Genomic DNA, 24,962 nt, shown 5'->3' on the forward strand with positions numbered 1-24,962 from the left:
GTTCACTTACCCATCCACCTGTTCATCCATTCATCCACACATTCACCCTTTCTTCCACCTACCTTCCCTTTCACTTATCCGTCCATCCACAATTGTATCCATCATCCTTCTAATCCCCCTTTCACTCAGACACCTACACTTTAGTCATTTCACTCACTCAACCAACCACCCACCCTTTCACATTAAGTAGAGCCCAAATCACGAACTCCACCCATGCCCCTGGCCTCGTGCTGAAATTGAAACAATGAAATCAGGGGCCCAAAGTGTTTTGAATTCTGGAGTGAAGGATACCAAAGCTGCCTGGTCTTGATTTCACCTCCTACATACATGCCAATCGACCCGCTTCAGGCGGTAGACTCCTGATTCTTAAAGCAAAATGTGATTTCATTTTAGCGGTCTCCTGCCTGAAATTGCCTCTGTTTCAATAGAAGTTAATGGGGAAAATGCGTTCCCCCGATTTGCTTTTCTAAATCTCCACTTTCCTTTACTTCAATAGTGGCAAATACGCTCATACCTCATTTTACCGCCACCTTACACTTCTGCCTCTGTATCTCACACTTACAAATTATTTTTCATTCCTCCTTTCTTCCTTGTCATTGTATTCCAGCCGTTAGGGCGGGGCCATCCTGCTGAGCATCACTGTCAGGGAGGAGTGTTTATAAGTGTTTCACCATGCAACAGTTGGTGTTGTTGCACCAAGGATATTCTGCTGCATAACTAATTACTTATAAGCAATGTTCCCTCTAATTTTTTTCCTCTGTGTGCGGCAGTGGAGGGTCTCTGTGCGCTGCAACCATGGCTATGTGCGCCAGGAACCAAACCGCGCGTGTCTGCGGCGCCAAATGGCACTCCAAAATTTTACTTTAAAAAGTGAAAAGATAGTGCATTTTCACACATACAGCGCCACAATAAGGGTCTTAAGGGCAGTTTGCAAATTGGATAAGCACACCATGACATGAATTGGTTACACTGGCAAGTACACTTCAAGTGTAGAAAAGCACAAGACTTCAGTGGTGGTACCATCATTAGATTTTAATAAATATTCGTAACTAGAGCACAGTTCATTGGGTGGGGAAATGTTGCAAGCCTATACAATATCTTATATACACAGTAAGGGAGAGGGCTGTTCAGACAAGTCAAGTGCCATCACTAGATGGGTGACAGGGTTGCTTCTCACGGCGATCCTTGCCATTTTTCCAGTGCTGATAAACTCGGTCTAGGTCAACTTTCCCATTCAGGAGGTAGGCCTTTGTCCTCATCAGCATGTCCAAATGCTTCTGCTCTAGTCTATTCCTCAATTTGCTCTTGATAGTATTCATGAGGCTGAATCCTCGTTCACAGTCTGCACTAGATGCTTGAAATGTTGCACAGACATCAACAAGCTGAGACACCACACTATACTGAGCAGCATTGCGTACAGTGAAAGTCACCATGTCTTGAAAGGTGGTAAATAACCCCCCCTTAACATGTTCTGCCACCACATATTTATAGTCTCTGTACTGTCGAACAACATCTTCTGGTGTTTCACAATCACCCAGGACCAAGACATTTTTATACTTTTCAACAAGTCTTTCAATATTCTCAGTCCCAAAATCAAAATGCGATTGTGTGGCTATTGCCTGGATCTCAAAACTTGCCCATTCTTTTAGCTCACCTTCAGGGAACCTTTTTTGCATGTGCTCACAAAGAAGGGAAACAAAAGACAAAATAGGCCCACTGTCAAACTCTTGCCTTTCCTTGTACAACATCATCAGCTCTCTTACATTGCTGCTCCAAAATACAGTGTCCCCCAAATACTGTTGCTTAATTTGGCCAATCTTTGCTCTTGCATACTGTACGGCTTCAACAGTAGTTAAAGAACTTTTTTGGAATAGTTTGCACAAAGATGCAAATTCACCCAGAATGTCATTAAGTACTGAAAGGGAAATATGGTAGTTGGAGTCCGATAGTTTTTTATAACAATATTTAGCAATTGGATCATTCTCCTCAACTTTCTCATGCTCAAAGTACTTAAGAACAGTCTCGTAATTACGAATTAGTGCACCAATAGCAAAATGCCTTGAAAGCCACCGGACTTCATTCAGTGGTCGAAAAGAGACAACTTCACATTCAGTGACCGATGCAATTTCATCCAGCTTAGACTTCCTTGCAGGAGATCTGGAGAACACAGTGTAGACAGTCCTCAATAATGTCTCCATCTCTTTAATCATTGGAACCCTCTTCCAGGCATCATCAATTCCCAAATCTTCTCGATGTGCGACACAATGCTGCTCAACTAGATGAGGAATGGATTGTTTAAGGCGAGTAGCAACACCATTATTCTTCCCCAGCATCACAGATGCACCATCAGATGTGAACATGACCATTTTCATGAGGTCCAGTTCATTGGCAGTGTAGAATTCTTTCACGGCAGTAGTGATAGCCTCAGCATTACAGCTAGTCAGCTTCACTATGCCCCCAAACTGCGTTTTGTGCTCAGTTGATGTTACAGGTCGGAACTTGAAGTACAGGATGAGCATTTTTGTAACAGAAATATCTGTGCTCTCATCAATTATCAAGGTGTGATACAAAGCTTGCCGAAGTTCTGTCATAGCTTCACAGCGTATCACGCTATTGATGGCCTCAAGGAACTCAAAAGCATAGTTCTTGCTCCTCCAGCTGTCTGGTATCTTCACATACAAAGCTAAGTGGTCATGGATGTCTTGTACAGATAACATTGAAGTGTTCATCTTGATTGCCAGCAACACGTTGTTGATGAGAATCTTTATCTCCTCAGGCATAGATCTTTGGCGTTCAACTACTTCCATTCTATTTGCTTTGTCAGTGGCAGTTTCTGTCAGCATTGCCCGTACTCCAAAACCAAACCTGGCAGCAGCACTTCTGCTTCTCAATATCACCAAGGCAGACTCATGTACTTTGCTAAGTAGATGGCGTTTCATGTAGTCCAGTTTCCAGCCATCACTCCATTTCTTCCCTGTGGAAAAGTCCCCAACAATCTTGGCTTCGGCACATGCTCTGCAAATCAAGCCCACATCTGGACTGTATTGAAATAGTTCCCCGAGTTGCATGCGGACCTTGCTTCGTGACTTCTGTGTCTCAGCCTCCACAATTTCCTTCATCCACTCTTCCTTGAATACAAGGCAACATTTCTTCCTTTGTGGTGAAGCACTGCACTCTCCCGAAGTTACAGCTTTGCGCTTGAACATTTCCGTACCCGCCGGTTTGAGCCTGCTGTCCCACAAAGCCTGCAAAATAAGGAAACATGGCTTACGTTGACGCCTAGCTCATGAATGCAAACTGTTATACTACAATGTTGAAGATGCACCACAGTTTAACTCAACCCAACAATTACCTCTTCTGCCTGCACTCACGTGCGCCTCTTTAAATGTTTGGGGTTCTGGCTGTGAAACCTGGCTGTGAAACCTGCAACAGAAGAAAACATGGGTAAGTATATATGGTACTACAATGTTCAAGATGCACCACAGTTTAACTCAATCCAACAATTACCTCTTCTGCCTGCACTCACGTGCGCCTCTTTAAATGTTTGGGGTTCTGGCTGTGAAACCTGCAACAGAAGAAAACATGGGTAAGTATATATGGTACTACAATGTTCAAGATGCACCACAGTTTAACTCAATCCAACAATTACCTCTTCTGCCTGCACTCACGTGCGCCTCTTTAAATGTTTGGGGTTCTGGCTGTGAAACCTGCAACAGAAGAAAACATGGGTAAGTATATATGGTACTACAATGTTCAAGATGCACCACAGTTTAACTCAACCCAACAATTACCTCTTCTGCCTGCACTCACGTGCGCCTCTTTAAATGTTTGGGGTTCTGGCTGTGAAACCTCGCTGTGAAACCTGCAACAGAAGAAAACATGGGTAAGTATATATGGTACTACAATGTTCAAGATGCACCACAGTTTAACTCAACCCAACAATTACCTCTTCTGCCTGCACTCACGTGCGCCTCTTTAAATGTCTGGGGTTCTGGCTGTGAAACCTGGCTGTGAAACCTGCAACAGAAGAAAACATGGGTAAGTATATATGGTACTACAATGTTCAAGATGCACCACAGTTTAACTCAATCCAACAATTACCTCTTCTGCCTGCACTCGCGTGCGCCTCTTTAAATGTTTGGGGTTCTGGCTGTGAAACCTGCAACAGAAGAAAACATGGGTAAGTATATATGGTACTACAATGTTCAAGATGCACCACAGTTTAACTCAATCCAACAATTACCTCTTCTGCCTGCACTCACGTGCGCCTCTTTAAATGTTTGGGGTTCTGGCTGTGAAACCTGCAACAGAAGAAAACATGGGTAAGTATATATGGTACTACAATGTTCAAGATGCACCACAGTTTAACTCAATCCAACAATTACCTCTTCTGCCTGCACTCACGTGCGCCTCTTTAAATGTTTGGGGTTCTGGCTGTGAAACCTGCAACAGAAGAAAACATGGGTAAGTATATATGGTACTACAATGTTCAAGATGCACCACAGTTTAACTCAACCCAACAATTACCTCTTCTGTCTGCACTCACGTCTGCCTGTGCAATTGTCTTTGTAGTACGGTCTCACGAACCTGCAAAAGAAAAAAGGGTGCAGATTGTGAATCTATTTACCCAGCAACCCTCAACCCAACGAGGAACGTAAACAGAATTACCTTGTCTTTGTGGTACTCGCACCTGACCCCTGTAATCCAAATACCGTTCAGACTGGAAACCTACAAGTGAAGACAAGTAAGTCAGCAAACGCCCGAAGATAAGAAACTGTGCATGGGACCAGTCAAGAGGCCCAAGACGAAAAATGACCAAATAATTACCTGGGATTCCAGCCTAGGACAAACAGGAGTATGCCCATGTGTTCCATTATTAGCATCCATTATCTTAAACTGGTCTATAAATCTGAATTCCCAGGGGAAAGCGGCATCACAGAAGGTGTAACACAAAATACAAACTGCAAATGGTTGAGGTGGGTGAACAAGGTAACCCACAGGATGGCTGAGAAGCACACAATCCATCAAAAGGTCCCACCTGAAGCTGCTGCAGTGCCGCGCAAAAAATATGATTGACTACGTTCAAGCAATTTTCAGGCAACCATAAATATGTCAAGCTAACTGAAGAATGATGGACCTGCTGCAGAGAGATCTAAGTTTTGCCTACTGGAAGTTGACTCATTAAGTAGCTGAGGAGGTTAAAATGCCTGATGAAAAGCTGGTGAACCATGCAGATCAAAAATCACATTCAATGTAACTAGGTCAGTGAATTACTGCTTCTGTCAGAAAGCTCATTTTGTTACTTGCAGTTCATAACTTTAAACCCTAACCCTTTTTGGACAGTAAATAAAACATTTATAAAAACGCAGCTTTAAATTTAAAAACCTGCATCAAGAGGAATACCCTTAAATCTTGTTTTACTTGCAGAGATTTTTATATATTCTCCACATCTTTATTGCTTTTGTTCACAAGAAAATTTCACCCTTAGCCATCGAATGCTAATCATAAGTACATTCTGTTCTTAGCTGCCCCTATTTTTCAGTATTCTGCCTCCTTGCCACTAGTTTTTTGTGCCCGCCTGACCTCTGCGCCACTCGTTTTTGGTGCCCTTATGCACTGCCCCACTCGTTTTTGGTGCCCTTCTGGCCTCTGCCCCACTCGTTTTTGGTGCCCTTCTGACCTCTTCTGCCCTCTGCCCCACTCGTTTTTGCTGCTCTCTGCCCCACTCGTTTTTGGTGCCCTTCTGTCCTGTGTCCAACGCTATTTTTGTGTCTGCTGTGGGCTTTTGTTTAAATATTGCTGACAATCAGAGCCCCCTCACGGGCTCCGATTAACAGCAATACTTAAACAGAATGCCAGTCTGCCCCGCGCTTTCCTAACAAAAGCATAGCCAGTTTCCAAACACAGCGTGTACTTTAGCCGAGGGAGAGAGGGACACGCGGAAAGAGCCCGGTGAGTTTGTGGGGGGTTAGGGGGGGATGTGTACGTGTGTGTGTGTGTGCGTGCAAGTCTTTCTGTATGTGCGTGTGACTGTCTGTGTCTGTCTGTGCGCGAGTGTGTCTGTGTGTGCGCGTGTCTGTCTGTGTGCGCGTGTCTGTCTGTGTGCGCGTGTCTGTGTGTGTGCGCGTGTCCGTGTGTGAAAAGGCCTGACCAAGTTGGGGAAAGGCTCTTTAGATCTTGCCATCAGTTTTGGACTTCCTTGCAAGGTCAAGTAGGGGAAAGGCTCTTTAGATCCTGCCATCATTTTTAGACTTCCTTACAAGGTTGCCATTAAGGAAGAGCCCAAGACTTTTGCTTTATAAAGTTACTAAAGAGGGCACACTTAAATCCGTTTTCTAGAATTTATTTTAAGAGATGTACAGACTACCCGCAGGTCAAAGGGTGGGCAAAAAATGCTATTTAAATTCATTTTGCTAAAAGACTCTTAACGTACCCACAAAACATTTTGCTTGGAGTATTTCAAAGCCTGAGCAGATTGCAGAGTATGCTTTTTAGACTCTCACTGAACATTGACTACTTAGTTCTTACTGAGGTTTTCTGTGTCCAGGATCACTTCTTTTTGTAATACATCTCAGATGCATCCTCCAAGCCCATACTTCCAAACTCACTTTATGGAGGGTAGCAATCTAGCAGTGAGGCGAGGGAGGAGCTTGGAAAAATGCTCTAGGAAATACCCAAACACTATCCCAATAGGAAGTACTCCGGGTGAAAGGCGGTGATTAATTTGCGAATGAAACAATAAATGCAAAAGTTAAATGCTTTTCTTCAGGCTACCTCCAGCACTGCTAAAGTATGGGGATTGGCTACAGGGCCGACTTTAGCACTGGTGGCTCCTGGTACAAATCTTTTGGCACCCCCTTCCGATGGCCACTTTCTCCATACATTTGTTCACTACCACTCTCTAATTGTGCCCCTCATCTCTCTATAGCCACACTATATATATATATTTGCTCAAAGCACTACTCTTAGTTCACGCACATGGTTTTGTAATCTGTATGGTACACATTCTTTGCAGGAAGCACATTATCCCTCTGTGCTACTTTATGAGTATAAACTGCCACTTCACAAATATATGATCTCTCAACAGCAGTAACATGAATCACCAGGGCTATCTTGACATTTTTGTTGTTGGCTGAAAACTGTTGGACGCAGAAATAAGTTCACGTTTAACTCCCAGCATCAAAGTCAGCGCCAGTTATGGCTGCACCAATCGCACCGACCAAAAGCTGGCATGGATTGGCTAATATCAAGGCTGCTTAGCCCTAGTTCCATTGCATGCCTCTTTATTCCACCACCCTGCATCTTCTGGAAGATGTTTTTTCCCCAGTTTTCCTGTCTTTCGCATCCTTGTTTCTCCACAAATTCCCCAAACCTTAAAATAAGTTCAGGTGAGCCCCATGCCTGACAAAGCTCATTGGTTTAAATACAAAAAAATGAAAAACACAAAACTAATGTTCCGAGTGGCCAAACAGGAAAAAAAACGGCATGTCAAGCCAGTAAATGTTTTAAAATGTGCAAATCTGAAGAAATTCTTTTTTTGCATACAACTGAAATAGCTTTAGTTATGTGCAGCTGTAGAAACGTATATAACTGCGGCGTTTCAGCTATAACCAGTTTTGAAAACACTGCTTAACCATGCATTTTTTATTCTGTAGTCCACGGCAGCGTTTTAAAACTGCTGTTTCAAAAGTAAGGCAATTGTTGCCCTTTCAATATTGGGCGTAGGCACAGTTTAGAAAAAATGATTTCAGCCTTAAATCTTACAAGGAACACGATTGATTCCCATTGTTGGTGATCAGTGCTCATACGCGGACTCCATGAAAATTACAATTAGTGCAGCAAGGCGGGCATTTCAGGCTGTTGAAAGAAGGATGGAGAATAGTGGTAGATCACCGCAGCAAAATGATGACCGTCCGCCACTGATGCGAGGCTGCGGGGGAGACTGTGTGGAAACGCAGTTAAGTGTCCATGTTAATCGCAGCCCTTTCACGAGCTGCGATGAACATGGATATTTAAACAAAGCACTCAATGTCCCCCGCAGCCTCGCGTTACTAACAAAACAATCCAGCAAGTTTACAAACACGGCATGTGTTTGTAAAGTTGCTGGATTGTTTTGTTAGTAACGCGAGGCTGCGGGGGACATTAAGTGCTTTGTTTAAATATCCATGTTAATCGCAGCTCGTGAAAGGGCTGCGATTAACATGGACACTTAACTACGTTTCCACACAGTCTCCCCCGCAGCCTCGCATTGTGAAATAACTGCGAGGAAATAGTGTGTGCCGTCTGAGGGGGTACAAAAGCGACAGGAACAAAAGAAGTCAAGGGGGCACATAGCACTTACCTCTGCTCCCGACACCCGAGTGATTCCTTTCACCGCCGCCTCCGCAATCACGAAATGCCCGATTTTCGCGCCGCACGCTTTTTAAAAGCGGCGGCGCGAATACTCTCGCGGGATGTGCGCGCTCCACAAATGGGAATGCGCGCTCAGGGGTTTGCAAGTGCGCGCGCGCGCGGGCGCGCGCCTTGCTGGGAACAGTGCTTATAAGGTCCCAAAAGCGAGACCTATTGGCTCTGCCAATGCTTGTTCAGTATGCGCGCAGCTTTGAGCAACTGTGCCGGTCTGTTTGTTGTATTTCATAGGATTTAGGAATGTTGAAGCTCTAGGTAATGGCAAAGCTAGCACATATTTAGGCAATGGCGGTTATCAAAAGAAAACAATTGATAAAAGCATCCTCCTTAATATTTTGCAATGAAACTTTTACAAACATCTTCTTACAACCAACCTTGCACCATTTCCTCAAGGAATTCCACTTACAGTACTCCAGTAAATCAAGACCTTTTATTTGCTCTCTTTCATCCTAATTGGGGAGATAATCGCGCTGCTATACTACCTTGATCTTGAAGCTATTTTGGCCAGTGGGATTTGCTGAAACTTTCAGTGATAGGACAACTTGGCAAAGATTAATGCAAGAAGCGAATGTTGGCAGTAGTTTTACATGCAATTGTGAAATGGTAGGCAAACTATAAAATGGATATGCAGCTCATGGTGCAGATAAATATATTGGATCCACAGGTAGAGAAATGGCACTTAACAGTGAAGCTTTTTTTGCATTACCTTTTAGATGCAGAACTAAATATGTAAAGAAAGCAGCACTTCTGTAAACCTATCGCATCTCAGGTGTTTCAAAATTGTGTATGTGTCCTAATCTGTTAAGCTTGTGACTTGCTTTCAAAAGAATAGAATTTTTTTTAAGCTTCCCTTAGTCTAAAACATCTGTGAGATAGCATGCCTTCTTACATTCACGTTCACAACATATCAGTTCATTGTCTCATTTAAAATAGGACATCCAAACCGAGAAACTCAAGATAGCCACAAGAAGCAAGTCTGAGAGATCAATGAAGGGGGGGCATGGGAAGTGAGCCAATATAATATAGCAAACATTTCAAGAAAAGCCTCCCCATGTGCAGTTACAGCAGAAATAAGAAATCTATCACTTCAGGCAGCGTAACATGAACTCAGCAATTAACACCCATTTCGCATTCAAGCAGCCTTTACATTTGCAGATTATCTACTTGCCCGCATTTCCATTTCTTTTAAGCAGCCTGGCCCCCGGCTTCCCCTCCCACTGAATCACTTCACAGGAGGCCCCCTCCCTTCTGCTGGGCCATCTCAACTTCTGAAAATACTTGTCCTTTAGCACCAAGGCTAAAATTAGGGACAAATGCCGTCCATGGAAACTTCCTTCATGGACAACGGACATTATGGTAAATTCACGGACTGTCCGTGAAATTTTCGGATGGTTGGTCACCCTGCATAGAAGTATACGACACCCAGTTGTACATAACAAATCAATCTGGATCGTCCTTCGAAAAAATAATGCTTCAGAAACAGGACCTAATAGGGGCCCGTGTTGAATGCCTCCTGAAGGCCGGAACCCCTCCAGCAAGCAAGCGAGAAGGAGGGGCGCACCGGATTGGTCGCCCCCTAACCATCCATTAGCCACCCAATCATGGAGGGAGGTTGTTTGAAATGGCCCTTTTTGCAGGGTTATCCCCAAACATTTTGCTTCTTCCTCCTATTTTTTCTAGACCTGCTGTTGTTGGCTATAGGACTCTGGGCACTTTACAACTGTTGATCAGTGCTAAAATGCATATGCTCTCTGTGTAAATTGTTATTGTGATTAGTTCTCCCTGATTGGCATATTTGTTTTACCAGTAGGTCCCTAGTAAAGTGCACTGAGTGTGCCAGGCAGGTAAATCAAATGCTACTATGGACCTGCAGCACTGATTGTGCCACCCACATGAGCAGCCTTGAAAAGATGTCTCAGGCCTGCCACCGCGGTGCTTGTGCGCAGTTTGCTAACTGCCATGTCAACTTGGCAAGTGCACCCACTTGCCTAGCCCTAATCTTCCCTTTTCTTTCATATAGGGCAGCCCTATGGTAGGCCCAAGGTAACCCCCTGGGCAGGGTGCAGTGTATGTGAAAGGTAGGACATGTACTGGTATTTGTAACACGTCCTGATAAAGATATACTGCAAATTTAGTTTTTCACTATTGAAAGGCTATCTTGCCCATAGGACAGAATGGAGAATGCTTTGTATTGTATTCTAATTGCATTTGTATAGCGCTTACTCCCCCTGACAAGGCGTCAAATTGCTTTTTTGGCGAATAGCACGCTACTCTGGGACCCATGGAGGATTAGTGTTGAATTAGTATAGTGAAACATGCAAGTACATTTTAGGTGGTGGATATGTTAGTCAGTTATTTGGATGCAGAAGGATAGAAGAGGAAAGAAGGTTTGTATGTATATTGCGCTTCTAACCCCTGATGGGGTGTTGAAGCGCTTTTTTTTGGAGAGTAGCACGATACTACGGAAACCCATAAAGGATTAGTGGTGAATTAGTATGGTGAAATATGAAAGTAATTTGAGTGGTGGATATTAGTCAGTTATTTCGAGTGAGAAGGATAGCAGCAGGATAGAAGTGAAAGGTTTGCATTCATATAGCGCCTGTTACTCGTGATGGGGTGTTGAAGCGTTTTTCTGTGAGTAGCAGGTAACATTTTCTAAGCATATCTTCCCGTAGGGATCAGATAGAAAAATGGAGTTTGGTATCCCTGAACTCAGGATTTAATAACACATCTTTTAGTAAAGATTTTTTATAAATTGTGTGTTTGAAAATACCACTTTTAGTAAATGGCTGTTTTCTTGTTCAACCATCCTTTGTGCATTTGCCTGTTAGTGGAAACAGACTGTCTGCCTTTGGAGTGACAGGGGCTAGGGAGGTGCAGTGGTTCCAGGAGTTTGGATGAGTCGGCACTAGGCTGACTAGGTCTCTCTGCATTTGGAGTGGCGGGAGGAGTAGCACCTGTACCTGAATAGGGCTGTGGCTGCCTTCTGCAATGCTGGCTCCGCCCCCTGTGAGGTGTCCGGGACCAAGGCTTACACTGACAATGGATGTTGTTGTGCACTTGTAGAGTGCCCCCCAAAACTCGTTTGAACTGGGCCCAGAGACCCTTGCACAAAGAGAACAAAGACATTTTGGGGTATAAGTACTAGACCTAAAATTCCAGACTTTAGATCAATCCTGGAATTCAAGAGGAACCTTTGCCAAGGAGAAGAGCTAGAGGAATGTATGACATTACAGCGCATACATTTACAACACATTCCTTTACAACACAGTTTTTACATCGCAACCTCCATTACAAAGCATCATTTTACATCACATGACATTAAAACACATTTTTAAAAACTACATTTACAACGCATTCCATTACATCGCATTATACCATTACAACGCATACAATTACAATGCATACCATTACATTGCATTTAAGGTAAGTATTGGATAGTGTAGGGTTAAAAATTACTATTCAAACACCAGTGGGTGCAACAGTAGGGTAAGTGTTCGATAGAGTAGGGATAAAAATTACTATTCTAGCTCCAGTGAGTGCAACAGTAGGGTAAGTGATGGATATTGTAGGGGTAAACATTACTATTCTTATTCCAGTGAGTGCAAAAGTAGGGTAAGTGTTGGATAGTGTAGGGGTACTATGCGTTGAAATGGTATGCGTTTTAATGACATGCGATGTAATGCCGGCATTGCAGTGACATGCATTGTAATGACATATGTTGTAGTGCCATGCAATGAAATGGCTGTGTTGTAATGGCATGCAATGTAAAGGATGTTGCGATGTAATGACTGGGTTGTAAATGTAGTACGATTTAAAGACTGCGTTGTAAAGGTTGCTTCCCGAGCTGGAGAGACTGAGGAGAAGTACTGCCCTTGCTGTGTGTCTGGGGTTGTCCTGCAGTTGCTGTTTCTGCCAAGAAAAGGAAAAGACTTTGCTGTTTGCTGTGTCCCCTGCTTGAAGGAGCTCTCCAAGGGCCTGAAGTGTGCTGGCCTCCTGTTCTGAAGTCTCAGGGACACAAAAGACTTCCTGCAAATCTGTTGTTGCTGCTGGACTCTGCCATCTGTGAGTCCTACCCTTGCCTGATGTGCCTCCTTCCATTTACAGGACCTCAGAGGGGGTTTTGCAGCTCATGTCTGCAAGAACTGGTGCAAAGCATCGCAAAGTGGTGCATAGTCTCTTGGAACCGGAGCCGGACGACACGAAGCCTCACTGAGTCTCGCTGGGTGGAGCAAAATATTGCTGCACAGCCCCCAGCACCAACGCCGGATGGCGCGAAGCCTCGTAAAGCATCACCTCCGGTGTTTCACGCATCGTACCTGTGCACCAAGTTTTCCAAGCAACACCCTTAGACCAGAACCTTCTTGGATTACAACGCCTCACTTCCCCCTACAGTCCGGATTCGACACATCACTTCTCCTGTGTGCAGCAGAACAGTTGTCTCGCCTCCCCAAGGACTCAAGAACTGACGCATTGCTGTGTTTTCCAACGCTTCCTTTCTCTGCGGCTGTTTGGCCTTGTGAATTTGTCACATCTTCAGGTACTTTGTGTAAAAGTCATGCATCCATAGTTTTCTATGGCACAAGTTCTTGAAACCTTTTGAAAGTCATATTGTGAACTGTGTATGTTGGATATTTGTCTTTTTGGTCTTGTTTAGTTTAGATAAAGATATTTTATTTTTCTAAACTGGTGTGGTGTCCATTTCTGGTGTATTCATTGTGTTACTGTGAGTGTTGGTACAAATACTTTACACATTACCTTTGGGATAAGCCTGTCTGCTTTTGCCAAGCTACCAAGGGGGTGGGCAGGTGTTATATAAAGTGTGTATCCCCCTTACCCTCACTAGAAGCAAGGGTCCCTATTTGGACAAAGGTACCTATCTCTGCCAACTAGAGACCCCCATTTCTAACAGAGGTGGTAAGCGGCTGGGGGGTCAAAAGTGGTGTAGGTCCCCAGTGTGCATGTGAACTCCCCGATCTGACGAGGAAGCCCACCCACCAATGCCAGAAGGAAGTGGGTGTCGCAGCCGCAAAGCTGATGGGTGAGGGAGAGGCGGAAGAAACCCCAAAAAATTATCCAAAAGGGGGAATTTCTATAGGTAGGTGAGCTCCTCACATGGTGTCCTTGGGATGCCTCATGGCAGGGACACTGTGCGAGCAAATAACAGCACAAAGCCACAGTCAGAGTAGATGAGATGCTCGCACAGGGTCCTTGGAATGCCACATGGCAGGGGCACTGAGGAGCAGGCGAGTGGCCAGCAAGGGTCCAGGGCAAGCGGAACAACACTTGCAGCCTGGTTCAGTCCTAACGGACGCCCAACAAATTCGGTAGCAAGGAAAGCCTGGATCTCCAAACACAGAGGCCTTGTTTAAAGGGGCATCTCGAGCAAAGATTGTGCTGTCATAAAAGGAACAACAACAAACTTGAGAGGACAATGTACGATTTAAAATGACATGGATATTTATGAATGACCAACCAAAAGTTACGAGATGTACAAACCATGTTTAATTAACCTTTTGCCTTTTTATGCACCATATCATGTTGTCAATGGAATGATTAATGGGGGAAGGGATGCAGTTTGGTAGTAGGGCGCTAAGAAGGGGGGTACTCACCCCTGGGAGTTGTTAATAAGAGAGCGTGTGGTCAACGTATAAACACACACTGCAGATATCCACTTAGAAGTAAAATATCTCTGATGTTTGCAATGAGTCGAACGGCCCTGCAAAGTCTAATCCTATTTTATTTTAGGGTCTCTAAGGTCCTTCCACGGACGAAAGAGGAATATTTCTTATTGCCTTGCACTTGTAACAACATACACACTACATGCAGTCCTGAGCCACAAGCTGTATACAATGATCTGTTGATGATAAATAACTAAAGAGATGGAATGAAAAATAAGGAAGGCTTCCCTACAAGGAATGTTGCTGGGTGGCCCCACAGCATCGCTCCTTCTTTAACAAGCATTTGCAATGCAATAGGTCTGCAATAGGTCTCGCATTATTTAAGTTTGAGCTATTGGCATTGCGAAATATTGCTATTAAGAGCCTTGGGGTACAGATGGACCCAGCTCCTAATTTTTTAGTGCAGGCCCGGAAGGTAGCTGCCACATGCTATGCACTCATGAGGCTTCTGAGGAAAATGATCATCCTTCTTCCCTTCGAAGCCAGAAGGATCCTAGTGCAGGCGCTGATCTTATCACGCCTAGATTATTCCAATGCATTATATCTAGGCTCCCCAAGGAACAATTAAGATACTGCATACTGTTCAGAATTGCGCAGCGCGCATGTTGCTGAACGTCCCGCGAAGAACATCTGCCAAACCCGCACTTCGCCAGTTGCACTGGCTTCCAGTGCAGCAGAGGATCGAATTTAAAACCCTGGTCACGATCCATAAAGTAATTCACAAAAAAGCACCCTTACTGATACAATCATTATTTTGCCCTTACCTTCCTAGGCGGGAATTAAGATCCTCTAATAAGAACCTCCTGTCAATCTCAAAAATTAGGAAAGTGCGTATGGGTGGCCGACGCTTCTCCCTACAGGCCACAAGACTCTGGAATAATCTTCCACTCTATATCAGAATGGAAAGCAACCATCTTAGCTTCAGGAAGTCGTTGAAAACTCTTCTGTTTGTCTGAAATTGGTGAATGAACGTTGTCTAAAGCGCTGGGATGCCTCCGGGTAGCCATGCGCGATACAAATACGTAATCATTCATTCAACACCAAATGCAACAAAAGTCTATAAATTGTAGGCCAAAATGTGTTTTATTTATTTTTGTAGCAATGGTGGCATGCTGCGCTTTAGATGAATATGTTAAAAAGTAAAGTGCGCCATACTGTGATTGCTATAATAGTTAATTGTGGATGCGTTAACAATTGACGTGTGCACTGATGGCTGGTGGTGTGTGTGCCTTTAGAAATTGTGCACTGATGGCTGGTGGTGTGTGTGCCTGGTGGAAGTGTGCACTGCTGGCTGGTGGTGTGTGTGTCTGGTGGAAGCATGTACTGATGGCTGGTGGTGTGTGTGCCTGCTGAAAGCGTGCACTGACGGCTGGTGGTGTGTGCCTGTTGAAAGCGTGCACTGATGGCTGGTGGTGTGTGTGTGCCTGGTGAAAGCGTGCACTGACGGCTTGTGGTGTTTGTGCCCGGTGAAAGCGTGCACTGATGGCTGGTGGTGTGTGTGCCTGGTGGAAGTGTGCACTGCTGGCTGGTAGTGTGTGTGCCTGGTGGAAGCATGCACTGACGGCTGGTGGTGTGTGTGCCTGCTGAAAGCGTGCACTGACGGCTGGTGGTGTGTGCCTCTTGAAAGCGTGCACTGATGGCTGGTGGTGTGTGTGTGCCTGGTGAAAGCGTGCACTGATGGCTTGTGGTGTTTGTGCCCGGTGAAAGCGTGCACTGATGGCTGGTGGTGTTTGTGCCCAGCGAAAGCATGCACTGCTGACTGATGGTGTGTATGCTTGGTGAAAGCGTGTACTGATGGCTAGTGGTGTGTGTGCCTGTTGGCAAAGAGTGCACTGACGGCTGGTGGTGTGTGTGTGTCTGGAAGCGTGCACTGAAGGCTGGTGGTGTGTGTTCCTGGTGGAAGCGTGCACTGGTGGCTGGTGGTGTGTGTGCCTGCTGAAAGCGTGCACCGACGGCTGGTGGTGTGTGTGCCTGGTGAAAGCGTGCACTGCCGGATGGTGTTGTGTGTGTGCCTGCTGAAAGCGTGCACTGACGGCTGGTGGTGTGTGTGCCTGGTGGCAAAGCGTACACTGACGGCTAGTGGTGTGTGTGTCTGGAAGTGTGCACTGAAGGCTGGTGGCCTGTGTGCCTGGTGGAAAAGCATGCACTGGCTTGTTTAAAAGTAAAGTGCGCTATACTGCGATTGCTACAAAAGTTAATTGTGGATGCGTTAACAATTGATGCATGCACTGATGGCTGGTGATGTGTGTGCCTGTAGAAAATGTGCACTGATGGCTGGTGGTGTGTGTGCCTGGTGGAAGTGTGCACTGCCAGCTGGTGGTGTGTGTGACCGGTGGAAGCGTTCACTGGCGGCTGGTGGTGTGTGTGCCTGGTGAAAGTGTGCACTGACGGCTGATGGTGTGTGCCTGGTGAAAGCGTGCACTGACAGCTGGTGGTGTGTGTGTGTGCCTGGTGAAAGCGTTTACTGACGTCTGGTGGTGTGTGTGTGTGTGTGTGGTGGAAGCATGCACTGACGGCTGGTGGTGTTTGCGCCCGTTGAAAGCGTGCACTGATGACTGATGGTGTCTGTGCCTGGTGAGGGTGCACTGATGACCGGTGGTGTGTATGCCTGGTGAAAGTGTGCACTGACGGCTGGTGCTGTTTGTGTGCCTGTTGAAAGCGTGCATTGATGGCTGGTGGTGTGTGTGCCTGGTGGCAAAGCGTGCACTGACGGCTGGTGGTGTGTGTGTCTGGAAGCATGCACTGAAGGCTGGTGGTGTTTTTGCCTGGTGGAAAAGTGTGCACTGACATTTGTTGGTAGGTGGAAATGTAGACACAAACGATGCCAACTGAGTCTCGAGTTAGTGCATTTTATGAAGGAAACCGAGCCGAGGCTCCAATTAACGTCAGTTGTGATGGTGCTTTCAGTGATGTGAACTTTGGTGTGCTGGTAACTGAGCTGAGACCAGTAGCTTATTCAGCACAGGACAGTGCACAGCGGTCTGCTTGGGAATGGCTTCGGGTTATGAACAATCCGATTTTGGATCCTTTTTCTTTAGGAACCTTTATAAAAAGCTGCAGCTAAGCCATTATTTGGAACACTCTGCCTCAGAGGTCATGTGCCAAAATTCACACATGCAAAACATCTTGTGATGTGAAGTAAAAAGAGCAGTAGTTGCATAGAAATTTTTTGCTGACACAAATTAAAAACAGCATTTCCTTGATCACAGAACGTTTTACCGTACGCCAATAGGTCTAGCTTTTGGGACCTTCTAAGAATTCAGTTATGCAGCACAATATCCTTGGTGCAACATGTTGCATGGCTAAACACTTATTAGGTCTCAAAGGCGAGACCTATTGGCCAGCCAATTATTGGTGTGGTTGTGTTGGTGTGTTTGTGTGTGGGTGGTTGTGTGTAAGAGTGGTTGTATATGTGGTTGTGTGTGTGTGTGTGCTTGGGTGTGATTGTGTGTGTGGTTGTATGTGGTTCTGTGTGTGGTTTCGCCTTTGGTACCTTTTAAGTGCTTAGCTAAGCAGTTCATATTTATATGACATGGCCAATCGCAGAGCAAAGAAAGGGCAGGCTTCCACGCTAATGGATGGTGAATTGTAATAATCCACATTTGTAAAGCGGGAACAATCACCCATAAGGGTCTCCAGGCGCTGGGGGCCGTCGGGAAGATTTAGCAAGCTATTGCCCAGTGTCACATGGTGCTGGGCTAATCTGCTGCTGGCGCCTGGGATTGAACCGTTATCCCCCAGATTCAAGCGTCAGTCACCCTGGCCGCAGCGCCACACCTCTCCTTCTGTACGTTTGTATTGTAAAGTTATGAAAAGTGTGGGAGTCACAGAGGCACTGAAGACAAACCATTATTGTTGAACTGTAAAGGTTACAAAGCCTGCAAAAAAATACTCTGACAGCACAGATAGGTTTCCTGTTTTTCCTACCTCTGTGACTCATTTGTAAATCTTCCTGTTGTAAGAGGACTTATCAAAATATTTTTTTTTGCGGCAAATAGTAGGGACCCTCCCTGCCCCCTGCACTAGCTAACCAAGAGGTGGAGCGCAGTTCATCGACCTAAGAAGGATCAAGTGCTCAATTAGCCCACACAGCATTGCAAACCCTGAGCTTTACGTTGCATGCTGAGCTCTGCAGTGTGTACATTAACCTAGTGGTCTGCATTATTGGATTCAGAAGGATTGAAGTCATAGTGAGACGATCTTTCAGTCTTTATGAGACCGCATCCGTCACTCGAATTCTTTCTCTGATCTCAGCAGCAGGCACTGATAACGGTGATGAAAAATAGTATTTCCTGTTCCTTGATTTTTCTCCAAACTACCCCCAATACCCCACATTCTCCCTGCAAACAATTTAGTGAATTTATGGCGCTGCCGCTGCTCCCCTTTGACTTCAGAGACAAAAACACGTACTGGCAATGGTCACAATTGTAGAGAGAGATGGGCCAGGCTTAAGCCACTTTGCAGCTGTGAAAAACAAGCCCCATTGTGAAGGCACTCGATCTAATGATAGCACAAAACACAAACACAAGAAAGGCGTGATCTCTATTAATTTCTTCACCTCTTTTGAATGTACAGTTCTGAAGCAGCACTGGTGGCATGAATGCTTGTTCCTCTGATAAGACACTGCCGCCTTCCACTGCTATTAACTAGTCACAACTGCTGCAGGTGGCAATGCAAGGCCAGTAGCCTAAGGGATATGATAAACAAACATTTCCAGAAAACGCAGTACTAAGGATGTACATCTTTCCAAAGTAGGAAAAGGAAACGACTCGTAAAATAAAACATTCCAAACATGAAAAATCCGCTGGTAAAAAAGCCCATGTTTTTCCATAGTAAGGGTCGGGAGGTAAGCATAGCCGATAGGAGTGGGAAAGGGAAAGACATGGGGAAAACGAGCAAATCAGGCAGTGACTGGTGTATGCTTAATCGCACAAACGTCTCATCAATATGTAAAATTACATAATGGGATGGAGCCGGTCACAGAAAAACATATCCGCCCTTGTGAATCCGCTATCGAAAAACATATCTGCCTTTGGGAATCCGCTATCGGAGCCCGAAGTGCAACAGGGGTTAAATAAATATCTTTTAAAAAAACTGTTTTCTGTGCAATGCTTACGCCAATGACACCAGTGATAAAACAAGCACTGACGACCGGCAAACACGACACAAAGTAAACATTAAAAATAGGCCCAAGAAGGAAAACAGGATTTACCTCCATCGCGCAAATGATACCTGGTGATACTTATTTGGATACACCATGGGATGAAGAAATTGAGCAGATGGTCTCCTTGCTGTAGGCAATGTCCATGGGCAATGGAATGTTACTTATTTGTTGAGGAGTTTTGTACTTTCTGACAAAAGAAGGGGTCCTGACTCTAAGGTACATACAGCGTCCGTTCTGATCATAGCGCCTCATATAAGAATTAATTTTTCATTGTTTGAACTCCTTACAGTGCTATTGGTAGCTCACAGCCGCTTCAGAGCGCTAATGGCATGACAACCCATACATACATTAACTTTACATATTGCGCATGCGTCCCCTGATAGACAAAACATAAATGAATACCTGAAAAGCATCAGGCTTTCGCCACCTGCCTGGTGTCTTCACAAACGTAGCACCCCCAGAACACACGTGTGCACTCCCTGGTGACAGTCTGGTCATAGTGCCCACACCATCATCCGCTCCCACCCAACATCATGCACATTTTGCCCATAATGCTATACTGGACACATAGTTTATGGGTAAGAACTGCTGCAGGTTTATTTCATACAACAAGCGTATGACGTTTGGTGGGTTTTCTTACGGGCGATCCAAGGCAGGCAGCCCCTCGCTGTCCTGCCCGCCTAACGAGCTAGCCAGCACGGTGGGTCGACGCCCGGACAGTGCAGCACCTTGTAGATCCTTATCTTATACTCCCGCCCCTTACATGGCGGAGCTGTATGGCACACCCCCGGTCGGTTCAGGCCCCCCGACCACCCAAAGGACTAAAAGGGCGCCGTCGCGGTTTCCCGGAACCTCCTGTGGCTCCAGGTCTTTGGCTCAGGCCCCCTTATTGTGCCAGACAGAGGTACCCTTACTGTACCAGTCTGCCGCAGAGGTACCCTTACTGTACCCGTCTGCCTCCAGATCGCCCTGTAACTCCGCCTGCAACACAAAGAGCACTCTTAAAACGTTCAAACATTTGAGCCGCCTGTCCAGCCGCTGGGTATGAGGATAGGGTGGGTGCAGCTCTCAGGCGGGCGGAAACAGGAAAAGAGGCAGAGCCAGGGGCAGCAGAGGCTTAAGTACCCAGCTCGTCCCCACAGGTAATCCCTCCCCTGGCCGCGCATCATGACGAACGTGGTGAGGGGCAGGGGATCATGCCGACTTCCCCTCCTGGCCACACCCCAACCACCAGGGGGGGAGCTTAGACTAGCGGCCACTAAGGTGGCTGCCCTGCTGAAGTCCCCCTGCATGGGACGCGGGCAGCGGCATAGTTCCTACACCGTCATCCGCTCCCACCCAACATCATGCACATTTTGGCCATAATGATACACTGGACACATAGTTAATGGGTAAGAACTGCTGCAGGTTTATTTCACACAACAAGCGCATGACGTTTGGTGGGTTAACTTACGGGCGATCCAAGGCAGGCATCGCCTCGCTGTCCCGCCCGCCTAACGAGCCAGCCAGCACGGTGGGTCGACGCCTGGACAGTGCAGCACCTTGTAGATCCTTATCTTATACTCCCGCCCCTTACATGGTGGACATTTCGGGAGGGGGGGGTACTAAAAATTTCGAGGTGGCTAATTCTTCTTCCAGCGATAGTCAATGGAGATGCAGGGGCTCTAGGGATGCGTGAAAAAGCAACAAAGCTTCGTTGATACGCAGATGGTCTTTTAAAGACCCGTGAAGTACTTGGGTGCGGCTGTGTGTGTGCCCGGAAAGCTGCCTCATCCTGGGCTAACACACAGGAGGGGGGGATGTCAATTGGCATTGCGCGCCTCAGCTGGGAGGCTATGGGGAACAGAGGGCAAGCGGCAGCCGCCCACCACAAAGTTCATGATGCTATAAGTAATGTGCAAAAGAAAATGCCCGTTCATACTGCGCCTGGTGCCTGTCAGTCGCCTACATCCCTGAAACCCTTTGGTTTTGAAAGTTTTTCTCTCTGCCGAGCACAGTCCTGCAGTAGTGAAAACAAGGCGAGGAGGGAGAAGAGGGGGTAACGCCCCCAACCACAACCGGAGATTACATGGCAGGGTTTCAAACGTCAGTCAGGGAGGGGTAAACAACAGATGGCACACTGCAGTCAATTAAGTGCTAGAAAGCGGAGGAAAACTGTAGTTAGGCACGGCTGTATCGGGACTTCAAGGAAGTTACCATAGGAGCAACAGCCAACAGAAAGGAAGAAAACAGCAGCAATGCTAGATTTAAACCAATCGCAAGGGGCAGCAGAAATTACACGAAGTTGAAGCCAACATACAGATTACTATAAGTCTCGCTGAGACAGTGCATGCAGCGCATGCGCTGCCAAACACAAGACCTAAAAATCCAGTACCCACACTAGTCCTTTACATCAATTAGAAAAGGAAACCGTTATTAAGCACTAAACATATTATTGTTAGATTATTTTTCAGCACCTGGGTTAAGAGACTGCCACTGGGTTCCTCCTCCTGAAGAAAAGTGAACGCTAAAAAGAGACCTGATGCTGAAAGTACAAGTTGGAACGTTTACCTCGAATATTATTTTGCTGACCAAAACAATTATCTCACAGCTCCTCACTGTAGAAAATGTGCTACATCTTTATGGGCAAAATAACTCAAGCATCTCGTTTACTTAATAAATAGACAGTTCGCCCCTCAAATGGAACTGGGGATCAGGTCCACTTCTGTACTCACTTTGGTGATTGCTAAGAGTTCCACACTTGAACAAATTGCAAGATCTTGAGCAAATCACTTTCTCTCGCCACCCCTTAGTTCTTCTACCTTTCTCAACAGTGATACACAAAATTCCGTGTAGCAGGCACATTAACCCACTGCGTTATCATACTAGGATTTTAAGCTGGAGGGTGCGCACACAACTTTTCACACATCCCTCTTTGACTAGCAGCGTCCTTCTCTATCAAATGTCTCTCGTTCCCTCTTGTTATGATAATAAAGCCTCTGGCTCAAAGGCAGCTAACTGATAAACTTCAGGAAAACTATTTGCCAAGTTTTGTGATGAAGCCTGAACACATTTCTGATGACAACTTGAAAGAATGAGGGAATATTCCAAGTTATATGCTGGCAGGTGTGAACTGCCTTTAGGTGCTGGAGCGCATTTAGGAGGCCAGATATTACCTCCCTTAATATGTGGCCTGCAGATTACACAAGGACATCTGTAGCAGGTGCATTAAAACACTGGTCTCTGCCTCTGCTATTTTACCAACATTTGAACCTGTGACTGGCAAGCTCCACACACATTTCTTTGCCAGAGGCTTGAACCTGCCTGGTTATTTTATTTTACTCTGCCTCCTGCTTACCATTGTTTCTCATGATGTTGTAAGTACATTCCTGGAATGGGGATCAGTCAAATGAATATTAGGGAACCTCATTGTATTGTGGCGTGCTGACACTTTAGCTCTTCTAAGAGAAAAGAACTATAATGGTGTTTTTCAGGAAACAAGCGTCAGATCGCTAAGTATGTGGAACCATTGAATATCCTTGTTTTGCCATCAGGATGCCTCCATTGCAAGGCATGCATAGTAAAAAAAAAAAAACAGAGGGCATGAAGTCAGTGCATGAATCCCCATTATGAACATGGTTTCTTCATTAGCTTACAAAATAGCAAAACCATTATCTAAACCAGTACATGAAGGAGCTGTTCCCATTATAGTCTTTCTTCGTTGTCCTATACTCTCTATTATTATTATTATTAGGGGCATTTGTAAAGCGCCTGGTGTACGCCTACAGGCGTGTCCCCGCGTGTTGCTCGCAGTAGTGTAGCCTATAGGGATGTGCCACCTTGGAGGAAATAGTGATAAGGCCCGAATGTCTTGTACACTTTAAAAGTTCAATGTTAATGGGCCTCCTTTTTTCCGTCTTGTGAAAAATACTCCAACAACCCATAGTTGGTAGTGAAGTTTTTAGGTATTGTTTTCTGTGGGAACAGGTGATAAAGTGTTTATTTTACACTACATTGAGTAAGTAATCATAACCACTACCTGATAACGCTTAAGTATCACTGGACAGAGGTGGTTTGGGGGCATTCCTTCAGGGACATTTTAACCCCTCCCCTGCTGTTGACGGAACCGCTCCGTCATCAGCCGCGGTGGCACTGTGCTGATGACGGAGCGGTTCCGTCATGGCCCGCCCGACGCTCCTGCACGCTGAGCGTTCTATTGAGCGGGCGGGGCCATGACGAAACCGCTCCGTCATAAGCACAGCGCAACCGTCGCTGGTGACAGAGCTGTTCCGTCACCAGCATGCGCCCGCCCCATTTCCGCCCACCCCCTTAGCACTGCGGCGGAATAGCCGCCACAGTGAAGGGGTTAAGGAAATGGGCAGCGGAGAGCATTTGCAAACAGTATGGATCAGTGACATTGGCAAACGACGACAGGGTTTAAAGATAACTTTATAGGGGCGATTGTGGACGGGTTCAACATATTATACATTTAACATTGCTAGTCAACACATGGTACATAAGAGGAATGGACTTCCCATTTTCCTTGGAACATGTCTTTGATCTGAAAAGTCTATCCCTCACGTTCATCAATGAGACATTTTACACAGGCATTGCCACACACAATACACCATGATTCACAATGACACATACCTTCAATTATGCCCACAATAATACTCGCTAATTCTTGTACTCAGGCTTACTCACACCTTCACTCACTTGTTCTCTCTTTATACCCTCACACTGCAGACACAAGTGTCTCTAACACATAAGGTCTTGCAGTTTCAGGTAGATATTAATATACACATACAGGCATACACAGACACACACGCACGAGCAGGAGACAGGGTGAGGTGAGCCAAGAGGAAGCGGGAGGAGGTGGGAGTTGTTAAATAAAGATTAGAAAAGAAAGAGGAGAGGACATAGGTTAGCTTACAGAGACTATCATGGCCCACCAGGCTTTAGTACCTAAGACACCGCTACTCTCCAGCAGCCACTTCCGTGTCTGAAGAGGGCTGCTTCTCCAGTTTGAGAGGCACACGAGCTATAGACAGCAGCAGCGAAAGGGAAACTAACTATTTTTTTTTTTTTTTTTAAGTTTTCTATAGCGCGAACAAGACCCTTGCTGGTGTCAGAGTGCTTCACAGGCAGGAGGATCGTCATATAACTAAGAATTACAATCAGCTAGTACAAATATAGTACACTATCACGGTTAACACATATATACAAGAGTGTATGACAAGATTTAAATGAATTTGACTAATAGAATCGCTTTCACTTCTTTTTTGAAAAAGGCTACAGATGGGTTGAGTCTTGTTTCTGGGGGTAGGGCGTTCCAAATCCTGGGTGCCATTCCTGAGAAGATACGGATGTATGTCTTCTTCTTGGAGAACCGTTGTGACTTGAGAAGTAAATTGATAGAGCTCATGGTGGATCTTTTACCACCAGATAGTACTAGTTTCTCTGCTAGGTATCTTGTTTTTTTTGATGCAACGCTTTATGTGTCATCACAGCGATTTTCAAGTGGATTCTGGCCTCAAAAGGGAGCCAGGGGAAATGTGGCAGTTTCTTTTGGTGCCGTTGATGAGTCTGGCGACTGAGTTGATTGATGCTCTAAGGGGAGTGGTAGTAGATCTGGGCAGTCCGCAGAGGGCAACACTTCCATAGTCCACTCTCGGGATAACTAGAGTTTGAACAGCTTGTTTGAGGTCATTAGGCGGGATGAAGTGTTT

The 24,962-nt window shown here is 45.6% G+C and overlaps 1 protein-coding gene across 1 annotated transcript; it reads right to left on the reverse strand.

Moving 5' to 3' along the window:
- Positions 1–1,136: 1,136 nt before the first annotated feature.
- Positions 1,137–3,206, reverse strand: LOC147668911 (zinc finger protein 862-like). Its single transcript, XM_086948351.1, has one exon. The coding sequence runs from the start codon at positions 3,204–3,206 to the stop codon at positions 1,137–1,139; it is 2,070 nt and encodes a 689-aa protein (XP_086804477.1).
- Between the last annotated feature and the right edge of the window lie 21,756 nt (positions 3,207–24,962).

Source organism: Lissotriton vulgaris, unplaced genomic scaffold, assembly GCF_964263255.1.
Source record: "Lissotriton vulgaris unplaced genomic scaffold, aLisVul1.2 SCAFFOLD_1256, whole genome shotgun sequence".
Classification (NCBI taxonomy): Eukaryota; Metazoa; Chordata; class Amphibia; order Caudata; family Salamandridae; genus Lissotriton; species Lissotriton vulgaris.